The sequence below is a fragment of the Osmerus eperlanus genome, chromosome 18 (genome assembly GCF_963692335.1).
Source record: "Osmerus eperlanus chromosome 18, fOsmEpe2.1, whole genome shotgun sequence".
Classification (NCBI taxonomy): domain Eukaryota; kingdom Metazoa; phylum Chordata; class Actinopteri; order Osmeriformes; family Osmeridae; genus Osmerus; species Osmerus eperlanus.
The window spans coordinates 9,230,076-9,257,101 of record NC_085035.1 but is presented as its reverse complement, the minus strand read 5'-3'; the positions used below and the strand labels follow the sequence as shown (position 1 = coordinate 9,257,101).

The following is a 27,026-nucleotide window of genomic DNA, read 5'->3' as shown; positions in this document are numbered from 1 at the left end:
TAAAGAAATGTGGATAACTGGTGTTTCTTAGCTACATACATTTTCTTGCATAGCGACTGAAAAGATTGTGATATGAAGGTGAAAGTAAATAAGTTAAGGTCCACTTTCACATTGTGGTATGTAAGCATTGTTAACTGAAAGAAAAAAACTATCTAAGAATTGTCCCATACTTATGGTATCATTTGCACACAGACACACGCACACACACACAAGGTTCAGTGTCTGTTGTCTGCCTATGGCCCATTTGTGCGTCAGTCTACAGTAGGTAGGGGCACATGTGGCATGGGATATATTAACATATGTATTATGTATTAACATATTAACAAAATAACTGATCATGGATGGATAGCAATATACTACCATTGTGCTACATGTAATCTTCACATGTGGCCCTTCTTTATTGCCCTTTGAAAAGATTAGAGCCAGGTCACTGACTGGAAGAGCCAAAGATGACCATGTTTTGAATATCCTTTTCCTTTTAAACCAAGTAGCCTTAGCTCATACAGTCTCTGTTTCGGTGGCCTCTCAAAACGATACATGCATTCAACATTACCAAAGTAATGTGACTTTCATTTCCTCAAGAGGCCAAAAAGACCAGACCTATTGTTGCATCCATTTAACGGGTCAAGAGACCCCAACAATATGTCTGAGGATGGTTTTAGGGGTTCACGAACAAGAAAAAAAGGGAGGACATTTATTTTTTTGAAGAGAAAAAGAAGAGAAAGGAGAATAAGAAAGAGATAGTAATGCAGGAAATCACCTCAGGGCCTAGGACTTGTGATTTAGAAGTAGGCCGGACACATGACAGCAAGAACACAAGGAACTCTGGAGGACTATTCTTATTATATTTCAGGAGAGTCATTGGCCATAAACTGTTCCAAAGAAAGAATCATGTTCTCAATCTCATCACCTCTTAATTGTATTAAACTCTTAGTTTATTCGGTATTTAGCCATACTATTTAGCTATTATACAGTATAATGTCGAACTGTAACTTTTCAGTCATTCATACAATCACTTAAAAAGAAACACTGCAACCAGCTGTTGAGAATAATTTTGAGGTGGCGGATCCAATTTCAATCCCACTCTGCAGCCGTAAAACTGCTTTACTGTGTTCACTTTTTTGTTTACGAGTAGGTTTACATGTATGGTTATCTAGTTAGCTTGGAGCCTGGTAAATTTGAGTGAATTATATGCCAAATTAGGAGGGTTTGTGTTCCCTGCAATGACACTCTCACACACAAACCAGCTAAGACCATTTGTCCAAAAGCAGTGTGTCTAGTGTTAGGTCTATGTGTGTGCCTGACACAGAGATATGTGAGATTTTGTCTCCATTGAGACACGCTGAATTTCTGAATTTCACTGAAAGCTGACCGATGTCCCTTTTTGCTTCTTAGATAATTAATATACATGTTTGGCTTCAGCAAATGGTTAAAGTACTTGTACTGTTGTCCAGTTACAGTAAAATGGCAGAAAATTGTTGTTGTCGGTCATAGGCCATGCATTCAGAAAACTATGAGAAATAACCTCACAAACTACATTTCAGCAGGCCAGCTTGAATATCTCAATCTAGTATCACTCAAAAGTTAATCACCATCGTTGATTCCTTAGAAACACACACGCATGCACGCGCACACACACACACAAAGATAGTAAATATGAGCAGTGGTCCACACAATACTGTGGAAAACATGAGGAATCGTACAGATGTTTTTTGTCATCTGGAATCCTACGGATCCCTGTGAAGAAAAATGACTGTTCCCAGGAGCTTGCTGGACTGACGCACTGTGCATAGCTTTGCATGGCAGAGTGGGCGATCAGAAACAAATGGAAAAACACTCCCTCTCGCTGTCCCTACATCCTTACTTCCATCACTCTTTGGTCTGGGGCAAGGTCTGGGCCAACATTCAAATGGAAGGTCAAATTACTCAATGTTTTTCAATTTATTTTTCTTTCTATGACGAAAAACTAGTTTTTTTCAGTAGTGGTCCAATGAACAAAGAAGTGAATACATGACACATGAAAACCTGGAGTGTATTATAAACTTACACAGCTTGTTAGTCATAAATTATTCATCATTTTAGTTTTCCTTATTAAGTTATTGAAAACAATCTACTTTCAAAACAGGACATATTGACCCAAATCGTGATATAAACAACCACATGGTAAAATCCCTCTCTCCTTCCTCCCTTTCCTTCCTTCTCTCCCTTTTACTTATTTTCAGTGCGCATGAGTGGATGTGTGTGTTTAGGGGGGTTGCTGGGTCTTGAATAGGGCGACAAAGCAGAACAAGCTGTCCCAAGGCTGCAGTGTGAGAATCCCTCCAGGGCAGGTTGTGGTGGGTCCTCTTTATCTAGGTCAGCTTTCATAAAGGTAGTAGAGTCCCAGTGTTGAATGTAAGTGTTTTCTCTCTCTCTCTCTCTCTCTCTCTCTCTCTCTCTCTCTCTCTCTCTCTCTCTCTCTCTCTCTCTCTCTCTCTCTCTCTCTCTCTCTGGGTCTTTCTTTATTCCTTCCTTTCATTCCTGCTTTCTTTCTTTTGTTGCTTTCTTTTTTGTATCTTTCCCCCTCTGTGTATTTTTCTCTCTCCCTACTTATTTATTTGCTCTCTAACTCTATGTTTGAGTTCAGTTCCCCTTTTTCTTTCTTTCTTTTTCTTTCCCTCCCCCCCTCTCTCACTGCCTATCTCTCCCTATAGTACCTCTTCTTTCTACCTTCACTACTCTGATTTGGTCTTGCTTTCCCTCTTCCTCACACCCCCGGCTTGCACCGCTCACACAGACACTTTCTTCCTCTTCCGGGCCATCCTGTGTGATATGCGAGGTGCTCAGGCCCGAGATGAGACAGGGCGCTTCTTTCTGGACTAATGCAGGAGACATAATAGACCTGTTAAGTCCCTCTGAATAGTGGTCTCAGCTCCATGAGAATGGAATGGCACACACGCATCCGTCCATGGACCACAGTGTCACTCAGGCTAGACATCCATAGATTTATGGCCTCTATGACAACATGTGGCATCCACATGCATCCTCTCATCCAAGGGTGTTTCATTAAGATCAATTTAACCTACCTTTTGTAGTGTTCATTTGTAGATATACTGTCGGTGCATAGGTGCACTGCATGATGGAGTTGCACCTTCAAGCCAATGAAGCAAGCCAAAGACACTTTGGAAAGTGGGGTCCCTATTAAAAAGTAACTCAAGGTGTTAAATATGTTTAAGAATCATCATGAAATTCTAGATTCTGTAGATTTCTTCAGAATTCCCCTTACTGCATATTCTACAACTCCATCTAAAGAGTTAGAGTCTATAGTTGTCCTTCCAGCACTGGGAAAGCAGCGATATAGACTCATTCTTCATAACTTATTGGTATAATGTTGGACTAACTCTTTTAATACAGAGTTTGGCAGTGAGATAACTGCAGATCTTTTCGGTCTTGTAATTTCCCAAACCCATTCAACTAATAACTAACTTTTTACATGAAGATGTGTTTCGAAGATTAAAGCCTTCTAGAATAAACATGCAGTAAAAGGCACTCTGGGGTGGCTCAAGTTTACAACCTTTAAAGTATTGTAAGCTGTAACTGCAGTCCCTCCCATCCTCTGTGAATTTGATGATAGGACTGTTGGATCCATTGGAATAATGCAGGAAATCCTCACTGAACATTTGGGTTGTTCTCTAATTGTGGTTGAAACCCCTCTGCAAAAGGTTTACAGGGTGGGTATAAGGTCATGTTCAACGTGTCCTAAAATGTTTAAACTCAACTTTCATTTGGGTATTGGATGTTTGGAGAAGTTGAACAAACGTACGTCTATGTTGGTTTTTGCTGAGGTGATGGTAGGGTAGGGTAGACAGCAGATTTGTTGCAATTCAAAGCAGGTCAGGGACAAAAATATATCCTGGTGACTCCACAACCATGAAAGATGATAGACGTAAGAGCAGGTTGTGGCTATGTGGTATTTTCTGACCTGATTTTATGTGGCCTCATAATCCGTTCTATTTCAATATGATCTATGAAGCTTTGGCCAGGATGTGGGATTTTTTGGGGTAAAAAACTTGTGTCGACATTTATGAGTCTAACAACTCGTACAGTATTCTGTATTAACTTAACAGACTCACACAATGAATTTATGACCAAAATCTAATGGAATAGAATGAACAATCTTTTTGTTTTTTCTTTTCCCCCCTTTCCTAGCTTGTGACAACAACCATTGGGGCCCCCACTGTAGTAACCGCTGCCAGTGTCAAAACAGGGCATTATGTAACCCCATCACCGGGGCATGTATCTGCAACCCCGGGTACCGGGGCTGGCGCTGCGAGGAACACTGCGATGCTGGCACCTATGGAAATGGGTGCCAACAGAAATGCCAGTGCCAGAATGGTGCCACTTGCCACCACGTGACTGGGGAGTGCAACTGTTCGCCGGGATACACCGGCGCTTTGTAAGTCATCACACCCATACACACACACACACGTATATAGAGGCAGGTGAAGATGAGGGCGCAATACACCAAGTAAACATCAATCATTAACCTGTCTCTCTCTTTGATGCCCACAGCTGTGAGGACCTGTGCCCACCAGGAAAGCATGGTCAGCAGTGTGAGGAGAGATGCCCATGCCAGAATGGTGGGGTGTGCCACCACATCACTGGACAGTGCTACTGTCCAGCTGGATGGATGGTAATTCATCCTCAACACATACACACACACACACACACACACACACACACACACACACACTGACAACAGTTCACTGAATTTACAGTTCATGCATCCACTCATGCAAACATGCAATGACACCAAAAACTACTATTTTTTTGGTCTCCTAATGCTTACAGGATAACATCTATCAGTACATTGATTATATATGATCCTTATGTACATGCCTTTGTATTAAGGGTACGGTGTGCGGCCAGCCATGTCCAGAGGGTCGCTTTGGCAGGAACTGCTCTCAGGAGTGCCAGTGTCACAATGGGGGCAAGTGCGAATCGTCCACAGGCCAGTGTCTTTGCAACCCTGGCTACACTGGAGAACGGTAAGAAAGCCTTAAGGGTGTCTGTTCTATACATTTAATAGTAATACATTATTCTTTGTTTATTCATATATTCAACAAAATGAAATGTGGGAAAAACTTTACATTAAGGTAACATTAACTATCATGTAACTACATAGCAATAGCTAACACTTAATATTATTTAATTACATTTAACCTAGGTACCTATTTTTACTATAGGCATTAATATATAATTACATAGTAGTTAATGTAACCTTAATAGAAAATGTTTTCCAAATTTAGTTAACAGTCTACTGCTTACTGATAGAGTCACAAGAATAACTGCTAATATTTTGACTATCTTAAGCTGGTCTTCATTTACAAGTCCCTGTCAAGAACGATTGGCTGTGTGGGTTAATTTCTCGCTAACTCCTGCCCTCTACTTACTGACCTTGTTTTTGGCCAGTGGTTTGATCTGGCCACAGTAGTCCTGGTAATTTACTCAAACAGATTAACTACATCACTATGGAGTTACATTAGTTTCATAATTCACAAACAAACGTAACACGATTCACAAATGTATTTCATGATTCACAAATAAATGTAATGCGATTCACAAATGTATTTCGTGATTCACAAATGTAACGCGATTCACAAATAAATTACCCCATTACATTTGTTTGCAACCTGACAAACACGAGTTACAAATCGGAGAACACGAGTTACAAATCGGAGAACACGAGTTACAAATCCCTGCATTTGTGTGTGTGGATTTTTGGAACTTTCCTGACGCGCTTAGATTCACAAATGCATTTTTTCTAAAAGATATTCTCTGCAGCCTATCAGATGTCTTTTCCAATTTTAGCCAATCACAGCTATCTTGCTAAACGTTAGCCTAGGAAACACTTAAAATTACTAAACATGGATCCTGCCATTCTCAAGAATATTCAATCACGTATGATAATCGGTTTAATAAGATTAACAAGCAGTATTTCACCTACATGCTACCAGACGACATTGCTCGTGATCTGAAGGAGACATTTTGTCCGTTATTATGGCAGGTTGTTGAAGTCCACATAGACACGTTAATGTGATTGGCTAAAATGTGAAGAGACGATCTGATAGGCTGCAGAGAATATCTTTTTGAAAAAAATGCATTTGTGAATCTAAGCGCGTCAGGAAAGTTCCAAAAATCCACACACACAAATGCAGGGATTTTTAACTCGTGTTCTCCGATTTGTAACTCGTGTTCGTCAGGTTGCAAACAAATGTAATGGGGTCATTTATTTGTGAATCACGTTACATTTATTTGTGAATCATGAAATACATTTGTGAATCGTGTTACGTTTGTTTGTTTGAATTATGAAACTAATCTAACTCCATACATCACTTCCAGGGACATGTACAGTCTGATATTCGGTTTGCGTTCATTGTCAACCATGCCACACTTTGACGCAAATGAAGTCACTTTGATGGGATATCACAAATGTGGAAAACCTCATGAGAACGTGAGAGGATCTCTAGTTAGTTAATTAAGTTTCAAATCAGAAAAGTATGGTGACATTTAGCGTATTTTCCTTATTATATATTTATATAATACTATTTTCCTTAAAACATATTTATCAGACAAATCCAGACACTTTTTCCAGGTTTCAGGATAATATTACTTCTTCACTTTACATCAAAGTACATGAACTACCATGTAACTACATCACAATACCTATAGTAAAAACATTGTAAGTACATAGGAATTGCTATGTATGGTATTACATGGTGTAAGGTGTTAGCGGTAGTAGGTTATTACAAAATTAAAAGAAGGCACAGTATGGGGAGAGGTATGATAAGAAAGTGGATATTGTAAAAAGGCAGTTAACATCTACTTACCTATGGAAAGTCCAACCTTCTCCAAACTAAGTTTCACTTGTGTAATAACTTGCAGTTCCTATGTAACTACAATGTTGTTACCATAGGTAGTGCTCTGTTACCTTAATGTGTAAAATGTTGCTGAAAGTTTATATGAACTCATATATCATACCCTCTAAAAAAGCAAGTACATAAAACATTTACTATTTTGTCCTTGCAATCTATTATTCCTGTCTTACGTCCCTATGTGGTATCTAGCCACAGTCCTGTCATTACTCTCGTAGGGGAGTTAACTTACAGTGACACAGTAAACACACTACAGAAGATGCTAGGCTAATGCTAAACTTAGCAATGTTATTGTTTTCCCTCCACAACTCCTCCACATTTGTGTCCAACCAACCGAGAATGGCTCAGTGAACAAAGGGCTTTCGAGGTGAAGTTATTGATGTTTTTCTATGTAGACAAGTCTGGTACATACTTGCTTGTATGTTGAATGGAATTCCTATATTAATATGTGTTTACAATTATGTGTGTTCACTTTTCAAGGCTTCAGATGCCAAGGACAAGTTTCTGTTCCCACACTCCACTCAAGTCCACTCAAACATTCCAACCACATTGATAGGCATAAAGAACACTCTTAGTCGTCCTTTAAACTTGGTGCCATTTTTCTCTGTAGCAGCTGTGTTTGTGTGTGTGTGCACATTTTTGTGTGTGTGTTTTTTGGTTACAGATAGAGAAAAAAGGGAGCGAATGGAAGTGAATAGAATTGTGTGTGTGTACACTGCTATCCACCTGTGTTTGTATGTGAGTGTGTGCAAGGATGTATGTGTGTTTGTGTGTTTGTGTGTGTGCGTGTCTGCTGTTGTGTGTGTGTTTGACCACAGGAGTGTGGATCAGGTCCATACCACTAGGGTTACAGTAGGATGCATGATGTCTCTGTGGCTAGAACTCTGTCTACTGTATGTCAGCCTGGAGAGTCATGGGATGCCCGAGTTGTAGGCTAGGCTACATCTTACACTTATATGGACTCTCCCATGGCACACTGGACCTGGGCTTGATTCCAACAATTGTAAATAACCTTCCCTTGTCAGTTTTCCTGAAAGCATGATATAAAACTTAAAGAATGCATTAAAAGGCTTACAGGTATACTCTCTACAATATAACATAATCTAGTACAACACATTGCGTTAATTTGACTAAGATTTAATGTGCCTCTTTCAACAAATTAAAATTAAAATTCACAACAAATAAACACAGTTATTTGCTTCTGGGTCCCACAGAGTAGCAACTAGATGGTGTTACAAATAGTAATGTCTTGGCCCAGTGGTGGCAGACATTCAGACAGTGTAAAAATACATGCAGAAACATTGAATGTATTCGAAATCCACGAGTAGAAAATAATTTGATCCTTTGGGAAAATGCTTCTGAGAATGCATCTGGCATCATAGAAAGAGTAGTGCCAAATGATGAGATAATAATTCATATTTGCGTATGTAAGACCTATCCCGAGTCATGGTTTTATATACGAAAATGGATGCCCAAAATTGAATCTGCATTACACGCTGTGCACATATATCAAGCAATTCCCAAAAGGCTTGAAAAGTAACTAAACACCAAACCCTTTTTTTTGTAAAACACAGATGGTTAATACTCAGGCATGGGTAAACTGATCGATCCTGTTCTGTATTCACAACAAATATTTGCAAAATGTTATTATTATTTGGTGGTGAATTGCAGACCTTTCAACCTCTTGTGGTTAAAACATTTTAAGAAATTTGTGATGAATGTGTACCTTTTTGAGGTAATCTGACATGTCACAGGAGTGGGTGGTGTGTGATAATTGGCCGTGTTCATGGACCACGTTTCAGGAAGCCCCAAAAAGAATATTAATGAAATGTCTCCAACCCAGTGGCGATTTTAGATCCTTTTTAGGGGGCTCAAGCACCCCTAGATTTCATCTCAGCACCCCTAAAAATCTAAATGTTCTCTTAATTTAGCTCTCAAAGTGCACCACATTCATGTGTTTAACTTTAAAATGTAATATGTTTTCTTCCGGGGGAACATGCCCCCGGAACCTCCTAGAGGGTCGGGGGTTCGCCGTATCCTTCTCACCTTTTTTACCCCTGACCTTTTTCGCATGCCGGTTATAAGGGGGTTTAGGGGGGGGGGGGGTTAGCACTTTTGCAAGGCACTGTATTCATGTCACATTCTCATTGGGGGCTGAGCACCCCTTAAGGTCTGATCCTAGAATAGCCCACATTTTTTCAAAATAAAGCATTGTTTTTAATATAGAGTGAAGGCGCTAAGGGAGAAATAAGAATGCTCAGTTAGTCTTGAAAAAGTGATAAATAAATGGAAAAATAACACTGAGATCTTAGTGTTTGCTAGAGAGAATGTTCACAACTGTAAACATAGCTTCCCCAATCAGTGTTCTCATGCACTCAGCCATGCCAGGCAGTAGAGTAGAGCTTTAAGTCCATATAATTAGCAGTATCAGAGAAAACGCACCATATACTTAGCCTGCCCAGTGAATGTACAGGAATAGCACTGCAAGTGCACTTTTATGAGTTAATAAGGGCTTGAGGGAAGCCAAATGTCAAAGCAAAAAACCTCTGGTGCCCTACCGCTGGGCTAGTAACTGGGCCCAACTATGACACACCCTACTGTAGACCAGGACTGGAAACTAGAACCAGACCAGGGTAACAGGTTTGTTGAAGGAAATAGGGATGGGATGTGTGTGCGTGTGTGTGTTTATGAGGTGGGAGGTACAGTAGGGTGGTGTTTGGGTATCTGTGTGCATGTGTGGAGGTTTAGGAGTGAGTTTGAGTTGGTGTTTTTGTGTGTTGTCGGAGTGGGTGTTGCTTTGTGTGTTGGGAGGGGGGCATCTGTTTTCCTGGAATAATACATCTATTTAGATATACACAAAGAGGCTACAATACTATTACATTTGAATTAACATTTACATTTATGCATTTAGCAGACGCTTTTATCCAAAGCGACTTCCAAGAGAGAGCTTTACAAAAGAGCATAGGTCACTGATCATAACAACGAGATAGCCCCAAACATTGCGAGCAGCCAAAACATGAAGCATACATTGTGGAAAACCAAATAAGTGCCAAAGGGAAGAACCATAAGAGCATGCAGTTAAACAAGTTACAATTGAACAACATGAAACTCCCCACAAGAGTGCAAGAGTGTACCTGTAGAAAAAACAATCAACAGTAAAATATTTCACAGCGAGTACAAGAATTTGAAACCGTTACAACTAACCAACAAGAGCAACAAGTCTCTCAATACAAGTCATTGTGATCCTGGAGGAAACTAACATCAGGTCCAGCCAAGCATTCCTAAGTGCCATTGTACTCCCGGAACAAGTGCGTCTTGAGCCTTTTCTTGAAGGTGGGGAGACAGTCAGTGTCCCTGATGGAGGTGGGGAGTTGATTCCATCATTGGGGGGCCAGACAGGAGAAGAGCTTGTGTTGGGACCGGGCGCTCTTGAGCGGTGGGACCACCAGACGGTTGTGAGAAGAAGACCGTAGGTGGCGGAGGGTGTAAGGCTGGAGGAGGAATTTAGTAGCAGTACTGCTTACACTTCTTGTAAAGACTGCAAGTCTCAGCCCCCATGTGTATGTTCACACCCAGCTGTCTCTGTACTTTACTTGTAGTTTTTTGACAAACTGACCTTGACAAATGCCATCTGCTTAAGCAAAATAATGAGTGTGATAAGTGCGGTCCCATTGGCATGCTTTGAATCCTAAGAGTTTGACAGCTTCATTCATTTTATGTAGGCAATCACTAACAGTGCTAATGCTGGAGAATGCTAAGAGCGCCTCTTTGCTCCAGTGAGAGAGATAGGGGCTAAGAAGCGTTGTAGTCCTGAGGGAGACTGGACTATCAACAAGTAGGAAATATAGTCTAGTGGTCACTTAAAAGATGGAAATGGAATGTAGTGCAAATGAGTTGTGGTGAGGAATTTAAGAGTGTTGTTTTATAAAGCTAAACCCTCAATATTCTGAAGGTATATATTGGTACTGTCTGCCAGAAGGACTGAAACAGTGTCTAAAATTGTAGATTTATAAATCACTTGAGAGATTAACAGGTATGTGAATGACAGACAGTAATACAACACAGTTGACTAATGATAACCAATAGATACATATCGAGGGACACTGAAAAGCCTGGGAAAACGCATAATTCTAACGGAAAAACTTACTGATACAATCTTGTAAGAATCTTGTCCATCTTTTTCCTCAACCCAATCATTGTGGGATTGCTGAACGTTTTCATTATAACGGCAAACGTTTTCCAAGTCATAAACAGAGCTTGATTTTGTGGTGAAAATCACCTTGAAAAGATCAGCTTTTGGTTGTACAGTATCTGTAATCAAGGAAAAGATACTTTGGTTGAGATGTATTGTTTATTTACAAAACGTTTAAGCACCCTAGCTATTAGACTTTTAAGGGTTTGGTTTATTTGAAAAAAGTATGATTCTTGTGAAAAAGAGTGTCAACCGCATGTCCCTCAGACTTTCAGGTGCCACATACCCGTGAACGTTGAAATATATAACTTTTTGGTGCATATGCTTTTTTTTACAATGATTAGAATCATAAGAAAGGTAGAACAGGGGATTGTGATGAAACAGAAGTCAAAAGCTTAAGTGCTGCATGTGTAGAACCTAGACCACGGGACCATGTGGCCCGCAACAATCAACTTTGAATCTGAGTAGTTCACCCCAGACCTCTATTTCATCCCCTGTCTGCAGGTGCCAGGACGAATGCCCGTTTGGCACGTATGGCATGGGCTGCAGCCAGACGTGCCGCTGCGTAAACGGTGCCAAGTGCTACCACATCAGCGGGGCGTGTCTGTGCGAGCCGGGTTACACGGGAAAGATGTGTGAGGTCCGCCTGTGTCCGGAGGGCCACTACGGCCTCAAATGTGACAAGAGGTGTCCTTGCCACGCGCACAACACACGCAGGTAAATCAAGTCCTAAGTCAATGTAGCCCTACTGTCAGTTTGACAGCTGTGAGTTGTTCCCTAATGTTTGAGTGTGACTGTGGGAAGCAGATGTGTATTGGGGCCAGGACCCAGGCCACCTATTCAGTCTGTATGTGTTTGTGTGTGTTTGTGTGTGGTTAACAATGTTTATATGCACATAAACTGCATGCTTAAACCTTCCCATGTCTGTTTGCGTGTGCCAGACAGTTTGACAGTTAGACAGATCTCTATTGTACCAGTGCCTGTATTTCAGATAGGCTGGCACAGCTGCTAGGGTCCATGTGTCGTGGATGAGGACAGCTGCTCTGCTCTGTCTCAATAGGGCTACTGTTTCAGGTGGAAGGGGGTAGCTGAAACTTAAACAGGTATAACAGCAACAAGCCCATTGTGCATTTAGACCCGACAGATCCCGCCTCTGTCCTCATTAATCCCTTCCCCCCTATCTGCGCAACAGCCGAAAATTCTTGGGATCATTTTTTACAAGGGGTGTACTATCTGAATGGGTTAAGTGGTTGACAGGCAAAGTGTGGACATCCCAAACTGCTCTTAGAACTGAGGGGATGTTAGCTAATACTTCATCATCCTAGACATGCTGTCTTACCTTTTGCATACTTGTTCTCAGGGATGTTCCATAAGAGAGAACATTTTCAATTGACCTCTGTAACAATTTGATTGCTGCCCAACAGTGTTATTAGATGGACTCTGTCACTTACTTAACAGGTTCTTTTCTTTTTGCCCCTTTAGCTGCCACCCAATGTCCGGTGAATGTACATGCCAACCTGGCTGGTCAGGGCTCTACTGTAACGAAACATGCACCCCTGGGTTTTTCGGAGAAGCTTGCCATCAGGTGTGTCAGTGCCAGAATGGTGCCGACTGCCACAGTGTATTGGGCGAGTGCATCTGTGCCCCGGGCTTTAAGGTAATGGAACGTCGGACAGATGCTGAAGCAAAATCGTAGGAATGGTTTGCAAGGATAACATAATAATAAGAGATAATAAAATAACTATCCGATTGGAGGTACTGACCTCTTTAAAGGAAATGTCCAGTATAAACTTAGTCAATATTCGTACATTCCCACATTCCCCTATAATTTAAAAGCATGTTAACCTTTGTTAGTGTACAGTACCGAAAAGGTAGCATTAGAATCATGCAAATATGAATACTAAACACTGGAAGTTAACTTACATTTAGTAATTTAGCAGACGCTCTTATCCAGAGCGACTTACAGTAAGTACAGGGACATTCCCCCAAGGCAAGTAGGGTGAAGTGCCTTGCCCAAGGACACAACCGTCATTTTGCACGGCCGGGAATCGACCTTCTGATTATTAGCCCGATCCCCTAACCGCTCAGCCATCTGACCCCCCATCTAACTTCTTCCAGGGGCCCAACTGTTCCACACCCTGCCCTGCTGGCACCCACGGAATCAACTGCTCATCTAGCTGCAGCTGCAAGAACGGAGCACTGTGCTCATCGGTAGACGGAGCTTGCTCCTGCAAAGCAGGTAGGTTTCATGCCAACAAACACTCAAAGTACTCATCTTGTTGAGTTTATTGATTTTAGTTCATGTATGCTGGATCATTTGTGACATCAACTAAATCCTTACTATGTATATATTTCCCTTGAACACTAATTTCACATCATTCTTATTTCCATGTGTTCTATGTGTAAATATGAGCCTACTTTCTCATTATAACAATGTCTGTGATGGTGATTGTTTCTCCATAGGGTGGCATGGAGTAGAGTGCTCCATCAACTGCCCAAGTGGAACATGGGGGCTGGGTTGCAACCGTACCTGTAAGTGTGGAAACGGTGGTGCTTGCAACGCCCTCAATGGTCACTGTACCTGTGCCCCTGGGTGGAGGGGTGAGCGGTGCGACTTCCCCTGTCAGGTGAGTCACTTAAAAATGATGTCATTTGTTGCGCAACTATGCATCATGACAGAGTGTATACCATTACTATTTTTTATTATTAATTAAATACAATTCTAATAAATTAATTACAATTAATACAATGAAAATGACGTAACATTGTTGAATGTCATGAATATACATAATAGTAAAAACATATTTAAACAACAATTAATGTGTTCTACATTTGAATAACATATTACTGAATATGAATTGCACCAAGCAAATGTGCAGAAAAGCATATTTTTTTAGGATCTAATCTTTTTTAAATCTTTAAGCAAATTTAATTTAAATCTAGCACGAAACAACGTTTAAACTGCATGGAAATCCTTGAACTATAGCTGGAAACTTTTTGTACCAAGTGTTGAGTAGTCACATGCTATGCCAGGCACTACAGTTCTTTCATCCAGAGCTTGCCATAATTACAAATCCACTCTCTCCAAGAGCACCAGGATTCAGGAAGTCAGGAGTTAGTGGATTAAGTCAGGTTCTGTTTCCAATAGCCTCAGCATTGGGAAGCCAATAAGCCAAAGGATTTGTTGGGATAGTATCCAAGTAATACGTTTTATGGTTTGAACATTCTTTTTCTTGATTTCAGTACTGAAGAGATTTGCAGGGTGAGATACATAAATGTCATATTCACATTGACCGACTAAATAACTTTAAATACAGCTTTATAATTTTTTTAAGTTACAAACAATAAAATGAGTCTTGTCAGTTTACCTTCCAAAATGTTTAAATTAAACATGTTTCCTATTGTACATTATAAAGATGTGAACAGACTATAAACAAAAATAAAATAAGGACATAAAATATAGTATGGAGAACATCTGCCTGAGGATGTAAACTTAGATTTCTGATTCTAGTAATGCATATGCCCTTTTACTATTTAACAATTTCCCTGCCCTGAGGTTAGTATCAGATTCAAGATAGTTACAGTACATTTATGTTTGTGAAAATATAGGGAACATATACCTGGAAACCCGTATACACTTTGCAGATCGTGATTATATCAATTATTCAGACTGGTATCTTCTGTGATCTTCTCAGGATGGCACCTATGGTGTAGACTGTAGGGAGCGCTGTGACTGTAGCCACGCTGATGGTTGCCACCCTTCAACCGGGCACTGTCGATGTCTGGCGGGATGGACTGGTAAGTGTGGATCCAAACCTAAGGAAAAAGAACTGTCGACTCTCTGACATAAAAGATCCCAATACAATAGTGGCACCCCCTCATACTTACTTGCAGACTCAAAAGAGAGCCAAGTGAGAGGACTGAGTGCTGCACACCTTCTTCATAGTATACTGTATACAGTCTCTTTAATTTGCTGCTTCTGGGCAGATTTTGGTTACACGCTGTTTTGGTTACACGCTGCCTTTGTTACCTGGTACTGTGTACACAACCTGTTCAAATTGTGCAACTCATACTTATGGAAAAGGGGATGTGTTGTGACATGTCTGTACAAAATAATTAGCAAATTCTGAGACAATCAATGGGCTGAGAATGAGAATTCTCTCCTGCTCTGCTCTCCTCTCCTCTAGTGCTCAGGTCGAGATGCAGGCAGCATAGTAATTCCACTACCTTGTCTTACTGCATCAAGCATTTAATACGAAGGCATTTCTTCCTAGCTACTTAACCGGAGTTTATCGCCAGCATTCCGGCATTGCCTAGCAACATGAGAACAGTTCCCCTCAAAGAGGCCTTTGTACCCCGGACTTGGTTCCTCGCTCACTCTCACTGTAGCCTATCGGCCCCACGACTGCAACAGCCTGGTGGGAAGCAGAGAGAGCAAGGGAGAGAAACAGAGAAGACAGAGAGAAAGGGAAGACAGAGAGAGAGTGAGATTCGCAGACAAAGAGGGAGAGAGGCGACCTAGAGACGGGGAAGGTGGGAGGGGATAGAAAGATAGAGGAATGGATACAGGGTTGAAGGGAGGTGTGCATGTATCAGACAGGAAAAAAGCAAGTAGGTTTGAAAGAGAAACGTTGGTTGGAAAGAGAGATGGAAACAAGATGGAAAAACAAGGCAGTGAGTAAGGACATGCTTGTGGAGATAGTGAGAGAATGAGTGGAATGGAGAAATGACAGGGTTCCGGGATAATAAAGAAAAAGAATGAGAAAGAGTTAATGAAAGACTTAGTGAGCCTGAGTAAGAGAAAGACAGACAAAAAAGAAAAAGAACAGTCAGTTTTCATAAGAAATGTTTTTAAACAAAATCCCTAGTTTTTTCTTGGTAAACAAGCTTGACATGATTCTCCCTTACCTTTGTTATGGTAGCTCAGGGGGAGCTGTGTAATTGAGAAACTCAATAGCCTCTAATCTCCTCATTGAATTAGTCATCCTCCATTCTTCCTCTCTATTCTTTCTCTCTTCTCTCTCCATTTTCTCCCACCCACCAAGATCCCGGTTTTCTAGGCAGCGCTGATAGAGCCATGTTTACACCTCCATTGTAACATCCTGAAATCCTCATATTCTGAAAACAATATTGAACTGTAAATGTTCTTGTTTTACTGTCTTTCATATTCTTTTTTAAAGGACAATTAGTTGTTGTTTTCTTTGCTGCTTAGAAATAGCTGGCTTAATGGTGGAGGGAGGATTCTGAGAGTGTATTCTGGTTCTCTTGTGGTTCTTGGTAACTGATTCACATTATTCTCAATCTGACTGTGTGCACAAGCTTGCGTTTGACCTTGTCTTGCTTTGAAATTGCGAAAGATGGAAAGAGTTTGAGGCGCAATATGACACCAAAGCCTTTTTTTGATTAATTGTTGTCTGTGCAACTCACACATGCTTTGTTCTGATGTGGTTCTTCTGGCAAATAATAACAATGCCACTAACATCAGACAGTCATACTTCTACAATATGAACAGACTTCAAATGACTGTAGGGTGTTCCTACAGTTTTTGTGGCGTCATGCCAGACAGTATTGACTGTGGGCTTAGATTCTTGAAGGCTGGCGTCAGGCCTAAAGGCCGATTTATACTTCTCCGTTTTTACGGAGACGGACACAGGGAACGCCCTCTCCGACGAGGAATTCCCTCTCCGTGCCCTCTCCTACCCTTGGCTGTGATTGGTCAGTATTAAGAACCGCTTGCGTCAGGGGCGGGGTTGCCGTGATAAACGGGACGAACAGAATCCTTTGACCGCCATTGCTGTAAGTTTTTACAATTCATATTTCAGCTAAACAGTACATGTAAATCAGCATCTGAATTAAAATGTGACGAGAAATGGGCAGTGTAGTTGCTGAAAATGTGCGTATTTTATTGATGAAACGGCTAATTTGTACATTTGCTCCGACTTCTCGGAGCAATGTAACGCATTACTGTTGATAACATCAGTAATCGCATTACAGTTACTAATCCAAAAATGTCTTGCGTTACTTGCGTTACTTGCATTACTGCGATCTGCATATCGGGAGGAGAAAAAAACAACAAATCAAACTTCCCTTTACAGTAGGCTACGTGTGTTTGCTTAACATAAGTCAGTTGATTTAGCCCCAGAGTTCAGGAGGCGAAACAAGAATGGCAGAGCCGCTTAGGACGTCTTTTGAGACATGGAGGTATGCACATTACTTCGTATTAGTTGCGCGAAAGGACAAAAACGTAACTGTACAATGTACATTGTGCCCACGCCAAAAACACCTCTCCACCGCCGCGAACACAACCTCTAATCTGTCAAAGCATCTTCAACGGCAACATGCTAACTCAAGAATATAGCTAAGGATCCCCGGACCCTGAGTGACACTGACGCCGATAAAAGGTTGCCGTTGCCATTGTTGCCGACACCAGCCAAGCTGCCACGACTTGACTTTCAACATCAGCAGGTTACCAAAGCAGAGATAAACAGGCTTGTAGCAGCATACATAGTAGAGGAAATGTTGCCATTTAAAGTTTTAAGCATTATTTTATTTTGAGACATTTTGCTTACTGCCATACTGTAGCCTTGTTATGCTTGACAACTTTTAGGTTGATGTTCACAACTTTTTTGTCAGCTTTATGGTATTAAAAAGCATAAAAGAGAGATCTGTCCTCATTATAATAAGTATGAGTTGAATTGGGCATATATATTGTTATTTGGCAAGTGCATCTCAGGTGATGTCACAGAGTAATCCAAAAGTAATGTAACTAGTAGTGTAACTAGTTACTTTCAGCAGTGAGTAATCTAGTAAAGTAAAGCATTACCTTTTTTAAGTAACTAATAATGTGTAATCTATTGCTTTTTTTGAGTAACTACCCCAACACTGGTGATAGGAAAGCGATTCTGTAATTAGCTCCCCAACAACACCAAGTATTTATCTCTTAGACTGGAGGCTAGGGTGAGGCTTACCCAAGTGTGTGCTGATGATACAGTGCACACAATAATAATTACAATAGGGTTTAGCATCTGTTGGTTACAGCATCTTTGTCTAGCAGATCAGGGTTAGTGGTCAAACAATGGCGGGTCAGGTTCTCTGGTTAGAGTTGCACTTCAAGTATAGGGTTCAGGAAATATCTCTATCTCTCCATTTTTCTTACTCTAGCTCATGGGCGTTGTTAGACCCCTTTTACTGGGGCATGTGCCCAGTATATATCTGCTGTGCCCCAGTAAAATCTGAAGTTTGAGTTTTAACAATTTACTTTATTAGTCAAAGCATTAATTTAGATAGATAATCCTGGAAAAAATAAACACAGTATCCCAATTAACGCTTGTAAAAGTGTTTAACCAAAAACACAAACCGATGCATGCAGAATTCCATGTCAGCTCGCTCTTCTGAGCTTGCCAAATAGCCACTGCAGCACGCACACAGAAGTCTAGGTGTCAGACTCGGCATACAAGTCAGAATTGAGGTAGGCAAGAAAACATTACAAAACTAAAGATAGTTTCTAAATGAGACCTACCGATCATCTTATTTTGACTAAAACATTAAAACGTTATTACATGAAGCTAAAAAAAACCCACTATTTGCGCTCAAATGAATTAACATGAATGAATTAATGAATCGCATTAACTATTGATGTCCCTGCCAAAGATGATATCAAACTTGTGTCCCTGAACTGTTGTATAGTGGGTTAAGCGAGGGGAGTTTCTATAGACTAGTAGTGCATTGTGCGCATCAAGCTTGAAAGAAAAAAAAGGGATATGGGGCCTGTGCCCCAGTACAGTTTTATGTCTAACAACGCCTCTGCTCTAGCTTTAGTATCAGCTTTTTCAAGCAACAAAGAATTGATGAATGGTACTAGAATAGAGTGTTGTTTAAAGTCTATGTTCAGGCTGAAGCTCCATTCAAATTACGGAGCTCCTTGCATGATCTACAGGATTGATTAAGAACCCTGTTTGTGTGTGTGTTTCCAGGTATCCACTGTGACAGTGTGTGCAAGGAGGGCCGCTGGGGTCCCAACTGCTCCCTGCCCTGTAACTGTAAGAACGGGGCCTCCTGCTCCCCTGACGAGGGCACCTGTGAATGTGCCCCAGGCTACCGAGGGACCACCTGTCAGATAAGTAAGTGTCCCATACTTAAAGAATACTTTTTTTTTTTGGCCACCATCCCATTTTAAAGGTATTTCTCTAGTCTATAGTCTTTCTCTATTTGCAGTGAAAGTGAAAGAATGTTGAAGATGAATTTAGCCTAAATCAAAGGTATACTTAAGCAATCTATGTTTATATCAATGTGCTTTATCTCAAACTAGCAATGTGTATTATCTCAAACCTGGGAATATTGTAAAATGAAAACACTTAAAACCGACAGTGCTGTAACATTTGTCATCACTGTTCATTGAAAATGTATTGTTACACATTTTACAAATGTGTGTTGTAAGAAACAGGAAATTATCCTTTTTATTGGTCGTAGCTAATTCTTTACTTTATGTTCCTGGCTAGTCTGTTCCCCTGGCTACTTTGGCCATCGCTGCAGCCAAGCCTGTCCCCAGTGTGTCCATAACAATGGGCCATGCCATCATGTCTCGGGCCAGTGTAACTGCTTCCCGGGTTTCAAAGGGGCCCTGTGCAACGAAGGTGGGTTGACACTTTACCCTTGCATGACATAAAAATGGCAAGTAACAGTAAACAGAGTACAGGAACCATTTTTTTCTTTATTTTAAACTATATTGTACTAAACTTCACTTTGCTCCACTTATTGCTCCCTCACCCCCAAACACACACAGTTTGTCCCAGTGGCAGGTTTGGGAAAAACTGTGCGTGGGGCTGCACCTGTACCAACAACGGCACCTGTAACCCTGCTGATGGCTCATGCCAGTGTTACCCTGGCTGGATTGGAAGTGACTGCTCCCAACGTGAGTGTGGTTTGGCTGTTACTTTTAGATACTTTTGCCTTGATAGACAACTATAAAAAAAAGTTTCATAATGACAGTTAGAGAGAGACAGGAAGGGCAAGGAGAGAGAATGACCTGCAATGGCCCAGGCCAGAATTGAACCTGAGCCCCTGTGGTTAGGCCTCAGGCCATGTTGCACTTTCTTTACCCAGTGAGTCACTGGGGTACCCCCTAAAAGCATTCAGTTTTGTTGACATAAGTTCAACTGGGCTTTGAAAAAAGACATGATCAGACATAGTCAGTGAATTATTACTATTATTATTAATGTTCCTGTTAGTTACAATTATTACTTCCTCTGACAAAATCCCCTCAAAGACCATAGAGTTCCATGTAGCATACTGTCTCTGTTTACCACTCCTCTTGCTCATCCTGTTTCGTAATGTCTTTTGAAATGAACAACAGGTGTTACTCATCCTAAACTTTGACCTGGACGTGTTTTTAAGCTGTTGCTCCCAAATGTGATTTATCCATCACTTAGTCTATTAGCTGTACCACTGACATGGACCATCCTTCTCGGGTCAACTCATGTTTCTGCCAAGCAAGGAATCTTCCCTGACCCCTAGCAACCTTCAGCGATCTCTAAGACCCCCTTTACTCATCATAGGCTCAAAGGATCCTGGGATATGCAGGGAGCCATAGATGAAGACAGCATGCTTTGCATACTGGCTCTCATGCTGAACAAGTCTAAGTCTCAAGTTCTCTTCAGCTTTTTGTGAGAGTCTGCTGTTGTGTGAAGTCAGCAAAGTTTGGTTGTAGACTTTACACTATAAATTCCAGAGATGTCCATCAGAAAGAATTTTGTGTTTAGACAGACACTTCTCATTCGCAAAGTAAGGTCGACGTTAGGAATTTAAGTTGGGCTGTGGCGCCCCCTGTTGACATCTCCTAACAGAGCATTTCTAACCCCATTTCGCTGGTATCACCCGTCTGAATACTTCACCTAAATGATTTTACCCTTATAATTCCCTACAAAAGTGTTGATTGTTTTGTCTGTTGTGTTGCAGCCTGCCCACCTGGTCAGTGGGGCCCCAACTGTGGCCACACTTGTAATTGCCACAATGGAGCGTACTGCAGTGCCTATGATGGGGAGTGCAAGTGTACACCTGGCTGGACGGGCCTCTATTGCACACAACGTGAGTCACACAAACATGCGCAATTACGCACACAAGCATGCATGTATACACATTCGCCCTACTTAAATGCTGATCCACAGACACATGCATGCTTACTTCTCAGCAAAAAGGTCCTGGGTTCAATTCCTGCATGGGGTCTATTTTGTGCTCAAGTGGGCTCTCTGGTTTTTCTGTGTGGAGTTTGCATGTTTTCCTCATGCTCACATGGGTTTCCTACACAAAAACCCATGTATAAAAACATGCAGAACAGATTGCTCCCTTACCCATGTCCCTGGCTAGGACATCGGTGAGCACTTGGCCTCGGCCCCTGGTCACCGTTGATTTGGTTGACCGCTACTCCTGGCTGCCTTTGAGGAAGGACAGCAGGATTAGAAAATGCTGAGGAAAAATTTAATTTGTGGACATGTTGAATGTGTGTGTTTCCCGGTGTAGTCGCTCACGGCACGTGCATTTGTGTCCCACTGTAAAAGAACGTTGAACGTTTCTTCTACTTACATACACACTCAAACCTACATTAATGCATTTAAGCACATAGTATGTCCTTCCCTGTACCAAAATAGACTAACTGTATTTGACTATTACAGGCTGTCCACTGGGCTTTTACGGTAAGGGCTGTTCACAGATCTGCCAGTGTCGTAATGGAGCTGACTGCGACCACATCTCCGGGCAGTGCACCTGTCGCACAGGCTTCATGGGACGCCACTGTGAACAAAGTGAGTTCACACAGGTTTATTGGTATTATATCTGCACCAGAGTTGGTGTTGTTTTCTGTTTACATATGAATTCATTGGTCATACAGTAGCGTAGAAACTGATGCATTCTATAAAATGTACTGTTTATATGCTTGCCTCAAGAATCAGATTATCTGAGTAATCTACTCCATGTGTTTCTCAGTATACAAATGTAACTGTCCCTCCATCTCTGCTTCCAAGAATGCCCTTCTGGTTCCTATGGTTATGGCTGTCGTCAGGTGTGCGATTGTCTCAACAACTCCACCTGTGACCACATGACCGGTACCTGTTACTGCAACCCTGGATGGAAGGGAGCCCGTTGTGACCAAGGTGAGAAGTACAGTATCCTGTCTGTATATCTGAATGACATAGTGTAACACATTTACCTCGACCCCTACCTGCAGTACTGTGCCCCTCACAAGTCTCCTTTACAAACAGTAAAATCATCTAACTCAAGGAAACACTTATTTTTGTGAGGCCAAGTCATAATTAATGTCCTTTGCGTCTTTTAAAAATTGATTTATGGGAAACGTTGCCTCTCTTAATACAATCATTCATCACCAACCACAAACACATTTAACAATGTATGCGTTTCAGAGCAGTTTGACACAAGTCCAAATCCTCAAGCTTTTGGCCACATGAATATACTTGACCTTCTCTTTTCTTGACCCACCCCCATAGCTGGCATCATCATCGTGGGCAACCCCAACAGTCTGACCAGCACTGCAGTGCCTGTCGACTCCTACCAGATTGGTGCCATTGCTGGCATCATTGTCCTAGTGCTGCTGGTGCTCTTCCTTCTCCTTCTCTTCATCATCTACAGGAAGAAACAGAAGGGCAAGGAGCCAACCATGCCCGCCGTCACATACAGCCCCGCTGTGCGTGTCACAGCTGACTATGCCATCGCAGGTAAGTCTCTGACAGTTTTTCCGAACATCAGTGGAAAAAAAAGTGTTTTGTGAGAAATGTTGAATTTTGGTGTTTTATAAACTATAGAATATGAATACTATACCTGTATCACGTATATACGTATAATGATATTTTACACACAAACAGCTTTAGAATACAGTACTCTGCTGTGATTTCTGAGACGTTGAGGAATTCTTGTTGTCTCTTTTCCAGAAGCACTCCCACCACCAGGTGACGTCCATCCAAGCAACTACTTCTCCAATCCCAGTTACCACACGCTGACCCAGTGCACAAGCCCTCCACATGTCAGCAACCTATCTTATGGAAAAGTAAGACCACAGCAAAAGACAATTTGTGCTGCTGTTTTACTGTTATATGGAGTTGTTGCTTCCATGCAGATGGGCATTTGTGGTTTGACAACAACATACAAGGTCAAGCAGTAGCAACTCATAATATTATGGCTCGACTGATCCTGCAGTCATTATTTTATTTAAATTCTTGTTTTGCCATTCTTGTAGGCAAAGTTTGGAATTTCTTTATATACAACAAACAGTGTTTTACTGTACACACGGTCTTGTTTCTAGGCTAAGAATAACCAGTTGTTTGTAAACTTGAAGAATGTGGAGCAGAGGAAGAGACCTCCCATAGCGGATCACACTGGCACCCTTCCTGCAGACTGGAAACACGGAGGCTGCTTCAATGAGCTAGGTAAGAATACTTAACTTCCCATGTTGGTAAACCACACGTGTACACACACTGAAGCTTCACGCACCTGCACACAAACGTACATGCATACTCACAAACATACTCATTGGTATGTTTTGGTAAGCATTATTAATCACATTTACGGAAAACTGTACAAAGCACAGATGCTTAAATGTGCACACACACAGACACATGCAATCACTTCTCTAATAATAATACTTCTCTCTGGCATACTGTTGATGAGCTGACATTTCCTGCTATTCGTGTGTCTTCCTTTCCTCTTTCATTCACTAGGAGCATATGGCCTTGACCGTCGATACATGGGGAAATCCCTAAGAGGTAGGTTTTGTTTCTGTACAACTGTTAAAACACTCACTACCAAAACAAGTTCACAATTGAGCCAAATGTTGTGCTCCTTCCTGATTGCTCTTCTATCTGCAGACCTGGCAAAAGGAATGCCCTATCATGCCAGCTCCAGCTCCCTCAATAGCTCGGAGAATCCCTACGCCACCATTAAGGATTCTCCGCTTCTCCTTCCCAAGAACGTTGAGTGTGGCTACGTGGAGATGAAGTCACCCGCGCGACGGGACCCGCCATATGCCGAGATCAATAACTGCAGCCCCACCAACAAGAATGTCTATGAAGTTGGTGAGGACCCTAAAATCTCCTTTCAACTTTTTTAAATTTGAGAAATGCAGGATATTTGGTACTATTGTTGAATATAGTTTGAACCCACTGTTTGTCCTCCCCTTCAGGCATTGTTTAAAAATGGGATATGGGTAGGCAAAGGCGAAAATTGGTGTGTTTTGTAACTAGGTAACAGTCAAAACACCTTTTTTTCCAGAACCCACCATCAATGCCATCCACTCACCCAGCAACAACAATGGTCATGGACCTTTTGGCCAGGACCCATATGACTTACCCAAAAACAGCCACATCCCCTGTCACTACGACCTTCTGCCCATGCGGGACAGCCCCCCCTCCTCGTTCAAGGAGCTCGATAGCGAATGAGCTCCCAGAGACTCAAAAGAGACCATGCCCCTCCCACCTCCCAAGTTCAGTCAATGGATGGCCCATTGGTGACATACTGAATGCTCACTCGTTGCATATCTTCTCACAAACCTATTAAATCTGTATATTTTCTTAGCTTTTTTCACTGTCACTATAATCATTCTTAACCCTGGTTTTTGGCAAGGATGCTTTCACATTCACACAAGTGTCAAAAGAGTTTATTTGCTATCACCTTAGCATGACTGTTATTTACATTTACATTTAGTCATTTAGCAGACACTCTTATCCAGAGCGACTTACAGTAAGTACAGGGACATTCCCCCGAGGCAAGTAGGGTGAAGTGCCTTGCCCAAGGACACAACGTCATTTTGCAGAGCCGGGGATCGAAACAGCAACCTTCTGATTACTAGCCCGATTCCCTAACCGCTCAGCCATCTGACTCTCTTATTTGCAAGCATTTGGTGTTCAAAGGTGTGGTTTTAGCTATGTGCAGCTTTGACATATTTCTTATCGATATGTGTTAGATAAGTCATTCCACTCATTGGGTATTGATGTAAATTGCCTTCGAAAACATTATGTAAAAAAAAAAACTCTGATAAACCTCAATTATTTTTTTAATAATTAAATGAATGCTAACAGTATTAGAAATTGCCTAACTTGCTGGAGGACCAGTGTATTAGTCGAATATTTTAAGACTCTTTTCTGTTTGTTCACTGTTTCCTTTGTGACTGAGAGTAGTTATAAGTGTTGTATATCAATAATTTGTGGATGTTTGACAATGTATCTGTTCTTGTTCACACATCTTAATGTTGAATAGTCAGACCATGTTAAGTCAATATTGAAATTAACCAAAGGTTAAAGTATTGCTTCGATTTTTAGATTTTCCAACATCTCCTTAAGCTTTTTAGGAATGGAAAATAACATTTTTGTGTCGGATCCTGGAAAAATAACAGGATGCAGATACTGTTACCAACATCTTTGTGACATACCATGCAAAATTATCTTCAATGCATCATTACCAGAACACCGGAGATGATTGTGATACAATAGGGATGATACTAGAGCAAGAGGTATGATACTGAAACATTTTGTACTGACAACTAATGTCAATGTTTTCTGTTATTATGGCACAGTAACAGTGTTTATAAATCTCTTTTTAAAATGAATTAAATGTGACCACACGAACAATAACTGTAACATCTATGTACTGTAGCTACACATTTACTCAATAGTGGCTTAGAGCAGTAAAGACAACGTTTTTACTGTATGAACAAATTCACTGAACTTTTTGCAGTGCAATTTCAAAACATAACTTAAGAAAAATAACTTGTTTGTTATGCTTAAGCTGGACTTTTGCATGGTAATAAAAGAACAAACCTACAAAATAAATACAATTAGACAGATTTAAATTTACCTGAAATATATATATTTCAAGAAACAAGTATAGATTTTCTCCACTTCTTTTTTTTTTTGTATTGTGAATGACCTAAATTAGCCTCAAGTCTTAAACCATTCTGAGCCTAATATGAAATATATTTGTACAAAGCTGTTGTGTATAGCTGTAATCACTTCTGAATGAGAGGTGATGTGTGTTTTCATGTCCTGCACAAAGCGTTAGTAGCGTTTTGATGGTCTTTTTTGATGGGCTATATTGTATAATTACCGGAACATATATGAGTAAGTACAATCCTCAGTTTCATTCACCATAAATAGAGTGAAAACCTTCCATTTTTTTATATTATTGTAAAATTTTAATTTTAAGACATCCATTTTGGCATGTAAGACTTTAGTTTTTTTAGCATAATTCTTTTATTTTATTTGAAACAGTTTGTTTTGTTTCTTCTGTATAAAATTACAAGGTATTTATGCCGTACAAATGACATTTAAATGTAGGCCTACGTCCTGAAAATGTTAAATCAAAGTTTCATAAAGTGTAATATTCTGTCACTATGTATTTATAAATTGGTCATGTTTGGTTGGGATTTGTAATTTCCCAAATGGAAAACATTATTAAAAAGGATGGAATGAGGTTACACACTTATTTTTCTTCCCTCAAGAAATATAATGATAAGGATTTGTTATTCTTTATACTGTATTATTTGTTTTTTTCTTTTTATATTTTCTTTTTATTTATTTTTTATATTTAAATGTGCAACAGTGGCGCCCCCAGAAATATTTCATAGTGCTGACAAGATTGGGATGGCATACCAAAATCAAAAGCCATTATGTAGTTGTAGAATAGGCTAGTTGAAAACAGCAGCAGGCCCAGGGAGGGGTACAGTGGCGGTCCTTACCCCTATCTTCGTGGCGCCCAGGGCGGCTGCCCGGTCGGCCCGTGCCTAATACCATGTGCCTAATGACTCTCTCTACACACCAACATATTTCATGCAGCTAATGCTGGACCTTAGCCTACCTTCGATTCCATAAAAGGCCTCCTTAATGGGTCTCCAACTGTACACAGAAATGTGCCACTGGCAAAAA

The 27,026-nt window shown here is 40.9% G+C and overlaps 1 protein-coding gene across 2 annotated transcripts in view; it reads left to right on the top strand.

Annotated features, from left to right (window-relative positions):
* The window catches only part of LOC134038676 (multiple epidermal growth factor-like domains protein 10), a 48,262-nt gene extending 21,688 nt beyond the window's left edge, over nucleotides 1-26,574 (top strand). The window contains exons 6-25 of one of the 2 annotated variants that reach the window (XM_062484206.1): nucleotides 4,189-4,435; nucleotides 4,552-4,672; nucleotides 4,891-5,027; nucleotides 11,611-11,823; nucleotides 12,589-12,763; nucleotides 13,225-13,345; nucleotides 13,570-13,733; nucleotides 14,802-14,904; nucleotides 19,080-19,226; nucleotides 19,605-19,739; nucleotides 19,889-20,017; nucleotides 21,061-21,189; nucleotides 21,774-21,902; nucleotides 22,122-22,250; nucleotides 22,602-22,829; nucleotides 23,043-23,158; nucleotides 23,447-23,537; nucleotides 23,829-23,873; nucleotides 23,976-24,182; nucleotides 24,379-26,574. In XM_062484206.1, the coding sequence (XP_062340190.1) occupies nucleotides 4,189-4,435; nucleotides 4,552-4,672; nucleotides 4,891-5,027; nucleotides 11,611-11,823; nucleotides 12,589-12,763; nucleotides 13,225-13,345; nucleotides 13,570-13,733; nucleotides 14,802-14,904; nucleotides 19,080-19,226; nucleotides 19,605-19,739; nucleotides 19,889-20,017; nucleotides 21,061-21,189; nucleotides 21,774-21,902; nucleotides 22,122-22,250; nucleotides 22,602-22,829; nucleotides 23,043-23,158; nucleotides 23,447-23,537; nucleotides 23,829-23,873; nucleotides 23,976-24,182; nucleotides 24,379-24,545 (2,933 nt within the window). In that variant the 3' untranslated portion in view covers nucleotides 24,546-26,574. Of the gene's footprint in view, nucleotides 1-4,188; nucleotides 4,436-4,551; nucleotides 4,673-4,890; nucleotides 5,028-11,610; nucleotides 11,824-12,588; nucleotides 12,764-13,224; nucleotides 13,346-13,569; nucleotides 13,734-14,801; nucleotides 14,905-19,079; nucleotides 19,227-19,604; nucleotides 19,740-19,888; nucleotides 20,018-21,060; nucleotides 21,190-21,773; nucleotides 21,903-22,121; nucleotides 22,251-22,601; nucleotides 22,830-23,042; nucleotides 23,159-23,413; nucleotides 23,538-23,828; nucleotides 23,874-23,975; nucleotides 24,183-24,378 lie in introns of both variants that reach the window. The other variant, XM_062484205.1, reaches the window with a different exon arrangement.
* The last annotated feature ends 452 nt before the right edge of the window (nucleotides 26,575-27,026 follow it).